The sequence below is a fragment of the Ovis canadensis genome, chromosome 6 (genome assembly GCF_042477335.2).
Source record: "Ovis canadensis isolate MfBH-ARS-UI-01 breed Bighorn chromosome 6, ARS-UI_OviCan_v2, whole genome shotgun sequence".
In the NCBI taxonomy this organism is placed as follows: Eukaryota; Metazoa; Chordata; class Mammalia; order Artiodactyla; family Bovidae; genus Ovis; species Ovis canadensis.
The window spans coordinates 118,678,145-118,693,252 of record NC_091250.1 but is presented as its reverse complement, the minus strand read 5'-3'; the positions used below and the strand labels follow the sequence as shown (position 1 = coordinate 118,693,252).

Sequence of the window (15,108 nt, the reverse complement as noted above, 5' to 3'; positions counted from 1 at the left end):
TATTAGTTCTTCTTTAAATGTTTGGTAAAATGCACTGGTAAAGTCATAAGGTCCAGGGCTTTTATTTGTTGGGAGACTTTGATTACTGATCAGCCTCTTTACTAGTTATAGGCCATAGTTATAGAAATAGAAAACAGATTTTCTATTTCTTTGTGATTTAGTGTTGATAGGTTTTGTGTTTTTAGTGACTAGTCCTTTTCATCTAGGTTATCCAATTTGTACAGTTCATAATTTTCTCTTACAGTGTTTTTTGATTCTTTAGAATCAGTAGACTCTATACAGACAACAAAAACAAGACCAGGAGCTGACTGTGGCTCAGATCATGAACTCCTTACTACCAAATTCAGACTCAAATTGAAGAAAGTAGGGAAAACCGCTGGACCATTCAGGTATGACTATATAGTGGAAGTAAGAAATAGATTTAAGGGCCTAGATCTGATAGAGTGCCTGATGAACTATGGAATGAGGTTCGTGACATTGTACAGGAGACAGGGATCAAGACCATCCCCATGGAAAAGAAATGCAAAAAAGCAAAATGGCTGTCTGCGGAGGCCTTAGAAATAGCTGTGAAAAGAAGAGAGGCGAAAAGCAAAGGAGAAAAGGAAAGATACAAGCATCTGAATGCAGAGTTCCAAAGAATAGCATGAAGAGATAATAAAGCTTTCTTCAGCGATCAATGCAAAGAAATAGAGGAAAACAACAGAATGGGAAAGACTAGAGATCTCTTTAAGAAAATTAGAGATACCAAGGGAACATTTCATGCAAAGATGGGCTTGATAAAGGACAAAAATGGTACGGACCTAACAGAAGCAGAAGATATTAAGAAGAGGTTGTCAAGAATACACGGAAGAACTGTACGAAAAAGATCTTCATGACCCAGGTAATCATGATGATGTGATCACTCATCTAGAGCCAGACATCTTGGAATGTGAAGTCAAGTGGGCCTTAGAAAGCATCACTATGAACAAAGCTAGTGGAGGTGATGGAATTCCAGTTGAGCTGTTTCAGATCCTGAAAGATGATGCTGTGAAAGTGCTGCACCCAATATGCCAGCAAATTTGGAAAACTCAGCAGTGGCCACAGGACTGGAAAAGGTCAGTTTTCATTCCAATCCCAAAGAAAGGCAATGCCAAAGAATGCTCAAACTACTGCACAATTGCACTCATCTCACATGCTAGTAAAGTAATGCTCAAAATTCTCCAAGCCAGGCTTCAGCAATACGTGAACCATGAACTCCCTGATGTGCAAGCTGGTTTTAGAAAAGGCAGAGGAACCAGATATCAAATTGCCAACATCTGCTGGATCATGGAAAAAGCAAGAGAGTTCCAGAAACACATGTATTTCTGCTTTCTTGACTATGCCAAAGCCTTTGACTGTGTGGATCAAAATAAACTGTGGAAAATCCTGAAAGAGATAGGAATACCAGACCACCTAACCTGCCTCTTGAGAAATCTGTATGCAGGTCAGGAAGCAACACTTAGAACTGGACATGGAACAACAGACTGGTTCCAAATAGGAAAAGGAGTGCATCAAGGCTGTATATTGTCACCCTGCTTACTTAACTTATATGCAGAGTACATCATGAGAAACGCTGGACTGGAAGAAACACAAGCTAGAATCAAGATTGCCAGGAGAAATATCAGTAACCTCAGATATGCAGATGACACCACGCTTATGGCAGAAAGTGAAGAGGCGCTAAAAAGCCTCTTGATGAAAGTGAAAGAGGAGAGCGAAAAAGTTGGCTTAAAGCTCAACATTCAGAAAACAAAGATCATGGCATCCGGTCCCATCACTTCATGGCAAATAGATGGGGAAACAGTAGAAACAGTGTCAGACTTTATTTTTTTGGGCTCCAAAATCACTGCAGATGGTGACTGCAGCCATGAAATTAAAAGACGCTTACTCCTTGGAAGAAAAGTTATGACCAACCTAGACAGCATATTCAAAAGCAGAGACATTACTTTGCCGACTAAGGTCCATCTAGTCAAGGCTATGGTTTTTCCTGTGGTCATGTATGGATGTGAGAGTTGGACTGTGAAGAAGGCTGAGCGCTGAAGAATTGATGCTTTTGAAGTGTGGTGTTGTAGAAGACTCTTGAGAGTCCCTTGGACTGCAGGGAGATCCAACCAGTCCATTCTGAAGGAGATTAGCCCTGGGATTTCTTTGGAAGGAATGATGCTAAAGCTGAAGCTCCAGTACTTTGGCCACCTCATGCGAAGAGTTGACTCATTGGAAAAGATTCTGATGCTGGGAGGGATTGGGGGCAGGAGGAGAAGGGAATGACAGAGGATGAGATGGCTGGATGGCATCACGGACTCGGTGGATGTGAGTCTGAGTGAACTCCAGGAGATGGTGATGGACAGGAAGGCCTGGCGTGCTGCTATTCATGGGGTCGCAAAGAGTCGGACACGACTGAGCGACTGAACTTAACTTAGAATCAGTAGTAATGTCCCCATTTTCATTTCTGGATATAGTGGTTTGAGCCTTCTCTTTTTTCTTAGTCTGTCTACCCGAAGTTTTGTCAATTTTGTTTATTTTTTCAGAGAACCAGCTTTTAGTTTGATCGATTTTCCTCTGTTTTTCTGTTCTCTATTTCATTTCTCTTTGCTCTAATCTTCATTATTTCCTTCCTTCTGCTAGGTTTGGGTTTAGTTTATTCCTCTTTTTCTAGTTCCTAAAGTTTTAAAATTAGGTTGTTGATTTGAGATGTCTTTTCTGCCAAGTGTTTTAAAATTGTAAATTTCCCCTTGAGTGCTACTTTTGCTGCATCTCATGAGTTTAGCATGTTGTTTTTGTTTTCACTTGTCTCTAAGTATTTTCTGATTTCCCTGTGATTTCATCTTTGATCCATTAGTTTACAATTATGTTAATTTCTACAATTTCATAAATTTTTCATTTTTCTGTTACTCATTTCTAAATTCATTGTGAAGTGATTAGAGAAGATACTTGGTGTGATACCTGTCTTTTAAAATCTATTGAGTCTCAATTTATGGCCTAACGTGGTCTCTTGTGGAAAATGTCCCATGTGCTTGCACTCGAGAAAAATGTGTATTCCACTGTTGTTGAGTAGAGTATATGTTGAGTTCTGTATGTCTGTTAGATCTAGTTGGTTTATTTATGTTAAGTCTGTTGAAATCTTCAGCTATTAACTGTAGGACTGTCTATTTCTCCATTTCTTAGTTTTTATTCCATATATCTTCTTGCTGTATTGAACCTTTTAGTAATATGTAATTTCCTTTTTTGTTTCTTGTAACATTTTTGATTCAGTCTTATTTTTGTCTAATACTAGTGTAGCTGTTTTTGCTGTCTTTTGGTTACTATTTGCATGAAATCTTTCTTCAGTCTTCTCCATTTCAACTGCTTTGTGCCTTTGGATTGCAAACGAGGCTTGGATAGACAGCATATAATTGGATCATGTGTTTTTATTTATTTTGCCAAAATTGGAGCATTTGATCCATTGACATTTGGTGTTACAAACCAAAATTACAGTAATGGTAGCTTTTTACATTAATAACTTGTTAAAAATTCATCTCTCAGATATAAAAAGTACAGTTACAAACTGCTGTTACAGTAATACTAGCTTTCATTATTATCCATGTATATTACTTTTATATCCATGTGGCTTTGAGTTACTGTCTAGTATTCCTTCATTTCTTTCATCTGTAGGACTTCCTTGAATTGCAGGCCAGGTCTAGTGATCTTGAACTCCATCAGCTTTTGCTTATCTGGGAATATCTTAACTTCTCTCTAACTTTTGAAGGACAGCTTTGCTAAATATAGGTTCTTGGTTGACAGATTTTGTCTTTTAGTGCTTTGAATATATCTGCCCATTATCTTTTGGCCTCCAAAGTTTCTGATGTGGAATCCACTGATAACTTACTGAGGATCACTTGTATGTGATGATTCACTTCTCTTGTTTTCAAGATTCTTCTTTATCTTTTTGGAAGTTTGACTATAATATGTCTCTTAGAGTTCATCTTTTTTGGAACTCATTAGATGTTTATGTCTTTCATAAAATTGGGGAAGTTTTCAGCCATTATTTCTATGCACTTTTCTTTGTCTCTTACTCATCCAGGACTCCCATGATGTGAATGTTGGTCTGTTTGATGTCCCACAGGTCCCTTAAGTGCTTTTTATGTTTCTTCAATCTTTCCATTCCTCAGGCCTGGTAGTTTTCTTTAATTTCAAGTTTGCTGAGTCTTTTCTACCTGTCCAGGTCTGCCTTCAAACCTCTCTAATGAATTCTCAGTTTCAGTTACTGTACTTTTAAGTTCCAGAATCTCTTTATGATTGCTTTTTAGGTTTTCTGTTGCTCTACTGATAGTTCCATTTTGTTAACATGAATGACTGTACACACCTTCCTTTAGTTCTTTGAGTATCTTTAAGACAGTGGTTTTAAAATCTTTGAAAGAGAGCTAATGGAATTTATCCCAGACAGAGACAGTTTCTGATGATTTATTTTTTCCCTTGAATAGCCCATACTTTCCTATTTCTTTGTATGCCATGTGATTTTTTTTTTTTGTTATTGAATACTAGACATTTGAATCTAATAATATAACCCTAGAAACCAGATCTTCCCTATTCCTTAAGATTTGATGTTTTTTGTTATTGTTTGGCCTTTTGTTGTTGTAGGCTGTCTCTACACTGAAGATCACCCTGAGGTATAAACCTAAGGTCTTTTCAAGTTTTTTTCTGAGCCTTTTCCTGGGCATGCATGGTCACTTTATAATTTTCTGTGCATATGCAGTTGTTTCTTAGTGCCTTAGTCTTCAGTATTTTGCTTGTAAAGGGGGAAGAAGCAGAAAATGAAGGGGTGAAGGGCACCAGCCTTTAAAATCTGGAATTCACTTCAGATGAGAGGGAGGGACTTGAAACGATGGGAGAAGGTGGAATAGCAATGGTGGCCAACCCCTTGTTTGTACCTCTGTGGTCAGAAATAGCAGGCAACGATCAGAGGAGAGAGCCCTCATTTCGGAGGACAGAGTCCTTTTTGCCTGCTGTGGCTCCTGCAAACTCTGCAAGCTGCTCTGGGACAGCTGCTACTGTACAAAGAGCTGAAATTGACCAAAATTAATTGTAACTTACTGACTTAGTCCTCTTCCTGGAAGTTGTAAGCCTTCAGCAGACTTCAGAGTTCCACAGTAGTTACATCAGGCGGATTCTGCTGGTGCAGTTGTTGTCCATGTGGGAGACAGATTCCTCGTGCTTCTGCTCTACCATCGTCCCATAATTTTCCAATTAGATTTTAAAAGAGTCCCTTCACTGATACAATTAGCTGAGGTGGTTAACATAACATTTAGTGTAAAAATACAGAGTCACTTGCTGTTTTTTATATATAGGTAAACTATAATTTCTAGTAATAATTTTTGAGAGGTTGTTTTTTAATGTGTATTCTGTTATTTATTTCAATCTCAGCAAACTGGACAGTGGCATTTGAGTAGTTTTTGAAAAACTGAAGTTTAGTGGACTGCATCTACCTTCTGCCTTCTCCCCATCCTTTACAAAAGAATAAATGGGATGTTTCAGAAGAGAGCTGTATTAAAAGAAGAGTGTTGCAAATGGCTTCAGAAGCTGTGAATGCAAAACAGGCTAGGAATCGCTTCACAAAGGGGAAAAGACAACAGCAAATAAAGAACAGATCTTCACTTGGTGATGGTGATGGAGAAGACTCCTTTCTCTTTGAAGCAAATGAAGCTTGGAAAGATTTTCATGGTTCTCTTCTTCAGTTTTATGAAAATGGAGAACTCTGTGATGTCACACTGAAGGTCAGACTGCCTTTTTTTCTTTATTTTTTCAATCTCTTCAGTGTATTGTGTAAAATCATGGTTTCTATAACCACACAAGGCAAATTTTTGGTGCTGTACTTACAGTCAGAATGGTTTTATTTTCAGTCCTTTATTCTGTTGAAGGGGAAGGGACATAAGTAAGGGTAAGTAAAGGGAACTTAACCTAAGAAAAATTACTAGTTAAATGTTGATATTCACTGTTTCTTAGTTTTACTTCTGAAAGTTCTGGAGCCCTAAAACAAATAGTTACTATTTGTGAAATGAGTAAATTACTGCTGACCAGATAAGCTTTTAATTTAAAAATCTTGATGTATTCACTTACTCTTGATGTTCTTTAGAAGTCAGAATGTTTTGTTGTATATGTAGCTGCACTAATGTTTTACTGCATGTTCCTATTCTGGTGCAAGCATACCTCTCTTTTTTTGCATTTTGCTTTATTGCATTTTACAGATAATGCATTTTTGTTTGGATTTTGGGGTTTTTTTTTTTTTTTTTAACAGATTGAAGGTTTGTGGCAACCCTGAGTTGTTAGATGATAGTTAGGATTTTTGAGTCTTTTAAACATGATTTCTCTATGCAGTGGCAAACAAAAAAAAAAATCATTTGATATGCTTTATTTTGGTGGTCTGGAACTAAACCTGCAATATCTCCGAGATATGCCTGTAATTTAATCTCTGTTTGAATATTATCATTTTTAAGTGAGATTATTTATTTTTACCTGATAGTGAACCAAACTTGGATGAAAAAGACTTCAGTAAGCTGTGTCAAAGGTTATGTTGCTCTGCTACCAAAAACAGTTTTAATAAAATTGGAAAATTGATAAAGCAGTGTGGAAGAGCCTGTATTCTGATTGTTTCTCATTGCTCATTTAAAGTACTTACTATTATTCTTATCTCTCATTGTTATATTAAGCTTTTTTGAGGATTTATGTGCATCCATGCAGAATTTTTTAACATGATGTTTGCCCCTTTGGGATCTCTTAGATTCTGCTTTCTGCTCCTGATCAGTCGGGTCTTAGAGCTCAGAGTTGTGGGGACTGAGGATATCCTTGGAGAATCAGATCAGGGGACACTCAGCAAAAATCTATAAACTGAATGCATAAATTCTGAGTTTCAGGCTCAGAATGTCCAGGAGAATAGAGTTATACTGTAAATAAATGACCTATATTCTCTTTAATTCTTAAACTTTGGTGTCTTTACATGTTTCTAGGTCCTAAGATATTGAGAAGAAGACCATTAAATAATTTTACTGACTTTATATGAAATTTAGCCTTGTTTACATTTTAACGAAGGAACACCTAAACTCTTTGATTTCTACAGTATATTATGTTTAGTCTAATTGCTGCTGTTCTAATTTTCAACCATACTGTGAAATTCAGTGACCCACACTAGCTTTGGCAAAAATAAAAATGTGAAATAGATTATTTGAATTTAATAAATTATCAGTTCAGTGTATTAGTATAAGCTGGAAAATAAATATTATTGACTGTATCAGTATATAATTTTTAATAACTACTGCATATAAACTTTCTTAAGTGAGAAGTATGGATACAGCCACTTTAGGGCAAGCGATAATTAATCTCATAACTTTTCTTTGTTTTATTGCGTGACTTCAGCAATAGGTTGAAATGAAAACTTGAAAAGGATCTACAGAGGAAGCCCCAAAATGCTACATTTGAAGCAGTGACAGAGGTCATGTAGGAATGAAAAACTTCATAACTTTATGATTTTAATTTTTCAACTGTAAAATTAAGATTTTTGTGAAGAATAAGTGAGTTAACATGTGAACCCTTAGAACAGTACTTAACACATTAAATAATAAGTAATAAATTCTTAGGATCATTATATGTACTACTGTTATTGTTCCAAAGAGATCAGATAATGCTGCTATGGTATATTCTGTTCCTGTCATTAGGAGGAATTACAGTCTTTTAGCAGGTCCGTTATTGGATTTATTTCTTAATTCTAATTCAATATTTCTTAAACTTTCAGAGTTTAACTATCATATAATAAAACAACTAAACCCAGTAGGATTATGGGTAGTGTATAATGCTTTGCTCAATATAAACTTCACTTTTTACATTCATATAACCTTGAGGATTATACTTTGATATATTCGTCTCCTTTTTTCTATTAGCATGCTTCCTTGGTCATTATTGCTTTTAGGACAAACATTTCAGAAAGGCAGTTATCAAAATTTGTTTTATTATTCATATGTAAGGCCATTAGTGTGTTTTTAAATTCCTAAGTGAGCACCTAAATTGGAAACAAGTAAGTTCATTTAACAGATTATTTACTAAGGTCTTAACACAGTACACAGTATAAATAAATCTGAATAATATGCTATACTCCCATTGAGGGAGTTTAAGGCTTAGCTGGAGATAGACACATATACAGCTAACTAAAAAACAATTTAGTAGCTGTCATTTTATGACATTTTTATGGAAGCAAAAGACAGGGTCTATTAATTATGCCTGAGAGGTGATTGGAAAGGCTTCACATAGGAGATTATATATTAAGGTCATGCTAGGTTTACCAGAAAGGTAAAACTTATTTATATATTATGTTTATTAGTGAAAATAGTTTTAAACAACGTATCTCTTGGCTAACACTAAAATTATAAATGCAGGAAGATTCTTAAGGGCAACATTTTGGTTGGGGAACAGACAAAGGGAAATTGTCTCAAAAGGGGTATTGGATCAGTTCAGTTCAGTCGCTCAGTCGTGTCCGACTCTTTGCGACCCCATGAATCGCAAAACGCCAGGCCTCCCGTTCATCACCATCTCCCGGAGTTTACTCAGACTCACGTCCATCGAGTCTGTGATGCCATCCAGCCATCTCATCCTCGGTCGTCCCCTTCTCCTCCTGACCCCAGTCCCTCCCAGCATGAGAGTCTTTTCCAGTGAGTCAACTCTTCGCATGAGGTGGCCAAAGTACTCGAGTTTCAGCTTCAGCCTCATTCCTTCCAAAGAAATCCCAGGGTTGATCTCCTTCAGAATGGACTGGTTGAATCTCCTTGCAGTCCAAGGGACTCTCAAGAGTCTTCTCCAACACCACAGTTCCAAAGCATCAGTTCTTCAGCGCTCAGCCTTCTTCACAGTCCAACTCTCACATCCATACATGACCACAGGAAAAACCATAGCCTTGACTAGACGGACCTTAGTCGGCAAAGTAATGTCTCTGCTTTTGAATATGCTGTCTAGGTTGGTCATAACTTTTCTTCCAAGGAGTAAGTATCTTTTAATTTCATGGCTGCAGTCACCATCTGCAGTGATTTTGGAGCCCCAAAAAATAAAGTCTGACACTGTTTCTACTGTTTCCCCATCTATTTGCCATGAAGTGATGGGACCAGATGCCATGATCTTTGTTTTCTGAATGTTGAGCTTTAAGCCAACTTTTTCGCTCTCCTCTTTCACTTTCATCAAGAGGCTTTTTAGCGCCTCTTCACTTTCTGCCATAAGCGTGGTGTCATCTGCATATCTGAGGTTACTGATATTTCTCCTGGCAATCTTGATTCTAGCTTGTGTTTCTTCCAGTCCAGCGTTTCTCATGATGTACTCTGCATATAAGTTAAATAAGCAGGGTGACAATATACAGCCTTGATGCACTCCTTTTCCTATTTGGAACCAGTCTGTTGTTCCATGTCCAGTTCTAAGTGTTGCTTCCTGACCTGCATACAGATTTCTCAAGAGGCAGGTTAGGTGGTCTGGTATTCCTATCTCTTTCAGGATTTTCCACAGTTTATTGTGATCCACACAGTCAAAGGCTTTGGCATAGTCAATAAAGCAGAAATAGATGTTTTTCTGGAACTCTCTTGCTTTTTCCATGATCCAGCAGATGTTGGCAATTTGATCTCTGGTTCCTCTGCCTTTTCTAAAACCAGCTTGCACATCAGGGAGTTCATGGTTCACGTATTGCTGAAGCCTGGCTTGGAGAATTTTGAGCATTACTTTACTAGCATGTGAGATGAGTGCAATTGTGTGGTAGTTTGAGCATTCTTCGGCATTGCCTTTCTTTGGGATTGGAATGAAAACTGACCTTTTCCAGTCCTGTGGCCACTGCTGAGTTTTCCAAATTTGCTGGCATATTGGGTGCAGCACTTTCACAGCATCATCTTTCAGGATCTAAAACAGCTCAACTGGAATTCCATCACCTCCACTAGCTTTGTTCATAGTGATGCTTTCTAAGGCCCACCTGACTTCACATTCCAAGATGTCTGGCTGTAGATGAGTGATCACATCATCATGATTATCTGGGTCATGAAGATCTTTTTTGTACAGTTCTTCCGTGTATTCTTGCCACCTCCTCTTAATATCTTCTGCTTCTGTTAGGTCCAGACCATTTCTGTCCTTTATCGAGCCCATCTTTGCATGAAATGTTCCCTTGGTATCTCTAATTTTCCTCAAGAGATCTCTAGTCGTATTGCATAGCACTCATAATACTTAGATTGTGTGTCACAGATAACAAGAATAGCATCTGCAAAGATGCTTTTATTTATGCTTATTTAGTCTGAGGAAATGTCATTGTCCTTTTAAATTTTTTTAATTTTCCTTTTTAAACATCATGGTTAATTTACCTGAAGAGGTTGATAGAGATTATTAAAGGAGGACAGCCCCTTCCATCATCTCTTGATGCCACCACTGAGATATGTTTCATTCATATTATTTAGCTTCTTATTTTGAAACTGCATGTTTCTGTGATGTTTCTGTGATGTTTAAAATTTTTTTTAAAATATTTATTTATTTGGCTTCACTGGGTCCTAGTTGTGGCATGGTGGAATCCAGTTCCCCAACCAGGACTGAACCCAGATCCTTGTATTGGGAGCACCAAGTCTTAGCCACTGGACCACCAGGGAAGTTCCTGTGATTTTTGTTTTTAATAAGTATTTATAGGATTCTAATGAACATGTTCAAGACTCTTAAGTGTTATAATTATTTGCCATCAAAACTTTCAGCTGATCAGGTAAGAATAGTGCTCTGAAAGATTGCAGAGAAACAAAATATTCGCGCTCCATTAGAGTAGTGTACTTCCTAGAGGTAAAAATTATAAAAGTTATTATCCTTTTAAATGTAACAGTTCCTGACTGGAGAGCAGACATAACCTAATAAAAGAAATGATAAAGGAGAAAGTGATTTTATATTTAATACTTAAGTATTCTATGTTAACTCTAATAAAATGATGATCACTTCTACTTTTGTCCGTTCAACTAGTAAGTCAGTATTTTGATTTTTTTTTCATATTGCTCAAAAGGGATATTTGCGTGTTTATATCCATAGATCCTTGTTTATTTGATCACCAAAATACCACCTAAAATTTATTATTTTCATTGTGCAAGTTTTTTAAGTAAATGTGAGATAACACTGTAGAACAGTCAGTGTGGCTGGACATTGTGATATGGTTATTCACTGCAAGTCAAGACATTTTCTTGAGTCTTAAACAGTTAACCCTTTCTTGACTTTGACAGTTAAACATGTTTTTGGCTACTCAGACTGATTAAAATTGGTGGGTTATTGAAAAAACTAGGTAATTGAGCTAAAAAGGCAAAATTACTACATGGGATTAAACTGAAAAATTAAAATACAGCTTATAAATGGATGTAAAAGGATACTTGGGTATAGAGGCTTTTCCCCTCTTGCTTTGTGTCTTAGGGACTTTTATTTCAGTGTAGTCCTCAGACATTTAGTTTGAGTTACTGTTAAGTGGCATAACTGTAAACATTTCAACTTAATGTATACTTTAGTTTTTGTTTTAATGTTTTTTTTAAATTTATTATGTTTTCAACAATTCATGTTAATGGGATTATACAATTAATACTTAGAAATGAAGTAAATCCACGTAAGAACAACAGTTTGTAAAAGAATAGTTCACAGGATAGCCAAGTTTTTAAAAGTACTAAAAATGTAAAAATTAAATCGGTTGAAAAATTGTTGAGTTATTGGGGCTTCCTACATGGCTCGGTGGTAAAGAACATGCCTGCCACTGCAAGAGACACAGATTAGATCCTGGTCAGGAAGATTCTCTGGAGGAGGAAATGGCAACCCACTCCAGTACTCTTGCTTGGAGAATCTCATGGACAGAGGAGCCTGGCAGACTACAGTCCATGGGGTCACAAATAGTTGGACGTGACTGAGCAACTCAAAGGGCATTTATAAGCAAAACCATTTTGTATCTTGTAACATTCCTTAGGCCTTTTCTTTTGAAGTTCTTATTTTAAAATCAGTTCCCAGATAATGAAACACAACTGTATTACATAATCACAGTGTTACATGGAAAAAGGATAATTGCTAAAACACCACTATCTTATTACTTATTGATTAATATACAGTGCTGGAAAAACTGAGTACCTACTGTGTTAAAAAGAAGATAAATGTAAGAGGTACAAACTTATGTATGGAATAAGTACAAGGAAATGTTGTACAACATGGGGAATACAGCCAATATTTTATAATAACTGTAAGTAGAATATTACAGAGGATGAGATGGTTGGATGGTATCACCAACTTAGTGGACATAAGTTTGCGCAAGCTCTGGGAGTTGGTGATGGACAGGAAAGCCTGGCATGCTGCAGTCCATGGGGTCGCAAAGAGTTGGACACATTTGAGTGACTTAACTGAAGTAGGATATAACCTTTAAAAATTGTGAATCATAATATTGCACACCTGTAACGTACAACAACTGTACTTCAGTAAAAAAGGTATGTCCTCTCAGTATCAAGAACTTTCAGATGGAAATAGATTTGTAAAAACATAAAGCTGTAAGTACTAAAAAGAATACCTGGAGTATGTATGGAATATTAGAATGATTCCCACTTAAGCATGTCACCTAATGCAGAAGTCATAAAGGGAAAGGTTGGTTGATTATAAAAATCCATGGAGGATGAATTTAAAGCACACTTAGAAAAGTTTTGAAATATATGACAAATGACTAACATTCCAAAAGTCGGAGGCATCCTTACAAATAAAAGAGTTCATAGAAGACATAAAAGTAGTCCAAAATTTATGAATGATTTAATCATATTAGTAAAAGATAAAACTAAAACAGTGAAAGACTTCATTCATTGAATTGGCAACTATTTAACAAGTTAACACTTAGAATTTGGCACAAGTATTGTAAGATCAGAAATGGACAATTTAGCAATATGTATCCAAACTGTACTTGTCCTTTGAAGCAGCATTACTGTTTTATGTAGGAAATTATTAATAGAGAGTGGATACAAAGATTCTCTTACAAAGCTCACTACTGTGTTTATAATGGCAATTACAGGAAGCAGTCTAATTTTTCAGCAATTAAAGCAGTGATGTTTCAGTGTTTTTTATTACATTTCTGTAAAATGTCATTTCAAAATGATTTAAATAGGAAATGAAAAAACTTCAATTAAGCTCATAATAGATACTACTAAATGATTTGTTTACTCTGCTTCAGTTTTCTCAGTGATAAATTGTGGATAATGATAGTATCTACTCATAGGACCGTTGGGACAATTAAGCGAGTTAATATATGAAAAACAGAATGAATAGTGCCTGACACAATAACTATAGTTAGCAATAATGTGTTGTATATTTGAAAATAGCTATGAGAGTAGATCTTAAAAGCTCTCATCAGAAAGAAAAAAAAAATGTTTAATTATATTAGCTGATAGTTACTAAAACTGTGGTAATCGTTTTACTGTATATATACATAAATATATCAAATCATAATGTTTGGTACCTTAAACTTATACCATCTTAGATGTCAGTAAAATTGGAAAAAAAGTTTTAAAATAAGGGACTCACAGACCCTAAGGAAAACATGGTGCCTGATACATAGTAAGTCCTGGGTAATGTTTGCTGTTATTCATTAATACACAAAATGCTTCCAAAATGTGAGATAATATATAAAAATCTAGTTTTATGATATGCACATTATAGATACATGTATAAAAGATTTGATTCTAATTTGGAAGAAGAAAATTGACTGACTTTTAAAAATTAGCCTAGGTTGACAGTAAGTGACCAAAGGATTACATTGTTAAATGCACTAAAATTGTCTGGAGGTTTTGTCCCTGCTACAGCATATCCTCTATGCTGATCTCTGGTTTATCTTGATATTAAACTAAGTCTGCTTTTGTTTTTCGTTTGAACAGGTTGGCTCAAAGCTAATCTCCTGTCACAAACTGGCATTGGCTTGTGTTATTCCCTACTTCAAAGCCATGTTTCTCTCTGAAATGGCTGAAGCCAAGCAAACGCTGATTGAAATAAGAGATTTTGATGGTGATGCAATAGAAGACTTGGTAAAGTTTGTCTATTCTTCACGGCTCACTTTGACGGTTGACAATGTCCAGCCTCTCTTATATGCAGCCTGTATTCTACAGGTGGAACTGGTGGCTAGAGCTTGTTGTGAATATATGAAGTTACATTTTCATCCCTCCAACTGTCTGGCGGTAAGAGCCTTTGCAGAAAGTCACAATCGAATAGACCTAATGGACATGGCGGATCAGTATGCCTGTGAGCATTTTACTGAAGTGGTGGAGTGCGAAGACTTCGTCAGTGTGTCACCTCAGCATCTCCATAAGCTTTTGTCCTCCAGTGACCTAAACATTGAGAATGAAAAGCAGGTCTACAGTGCTGCCATCAAGTGGCTTCTTGCCAATCCTCAGCATCATCCCCAATGGTTAGATGAAACACTTGCACAGGTGAGGACAAATAAGATTTTATATAGAAAGGAAATGATAGGGAAACAAATCAGCATGTTCCATTTCCCATAAAAGGTGGGGATTATCGATTGATGTAATATAATGTGAAAATAGCTTTGACTCTCACTTTCCTGTACCATTTACGGATAAGTCTGAGCGTGCTATATTTGAATTAGAAATGTCACTACCTGCTTTTTAACTTGAATATTTACAAAGCCCCTTGAGACAGTAGTAATGAATATTTATGCTGAAATGTTCTGAGGAAACAGCTCTAAATTAATTTATAACTTGTTTTATAATATAAAGTTTCTAAACTTACTGAACTGCCTTGCTAATGAATGTTAATTTGTTCCTAATGCATATAGGTTTGTTCTCCAAAGAATTAGAAGACATCACTTTGTTTTCTTCCCTCACCATTTTGTAGCTTCAGAAATGTCTCTTTTTGTTTACTTTTCCTATCAATAGGAGTTTCTTAGATAGGGAGATGACAAATAGGCCTTAGAATTACCTTGACAATAAGTTGGTCTACAAAACCAAAAAGTTTTATTATCTTGCACCTGTATCATATATTTGTGTATGTGTGTATGCCTTTAACTCAAAATCACATTATGGGGTTTGATCGTCCTTTTACTAGACAGTCAATGCATCTTTA

The 15,108-nt window shown here is 36.2% G+C and overlaps 1 protein-coding gene across 50 annotated transcripts in view; it reads left to right on the top strand.

Annotated features, from left to right (window-relative positions):
* Nucleotides 1-15,108, top strand: part of KLHL8 (kelch like family member 8) — a 58,063-nt gene that overhangs the window by 20,897 nt on the left and 22,058 nt on the right. For 14 of the 50 annotated variants that reach the window (XR_011257847.1, XR_011257849.1, XR_011257850.1 and 11 more), the window contains 3 exons: nucleotides 263-389; nucleotides 5,416-5,765; nucleotides 13,908-14,456. Coding sequence is in view for 39 of the 50 variants with exons in the window: in XM_069594641.1 (XP_069450742.1) it covers nucleotides 5,559-5,765; nucleotides 13,908-14,456 (756 nt within the window). In the remaining 11 variants the exon portion in view is untranslated. Of the gene's footprint in view, nucleotide 1; nucleotides 51-244; nucleotides 2,326-3,539; nucleotides 4,662-5,415; nucleotides 5,766-5,795; nucleotides 5,930-13,907; nucleotides 14,457-15,108 lie in introns of those variants that run through there. The other 36 variants (XR_011257846.1, XR_011257851.1, XR_011257854.1 and 33 more) reach the window with 12 other exon arrangements.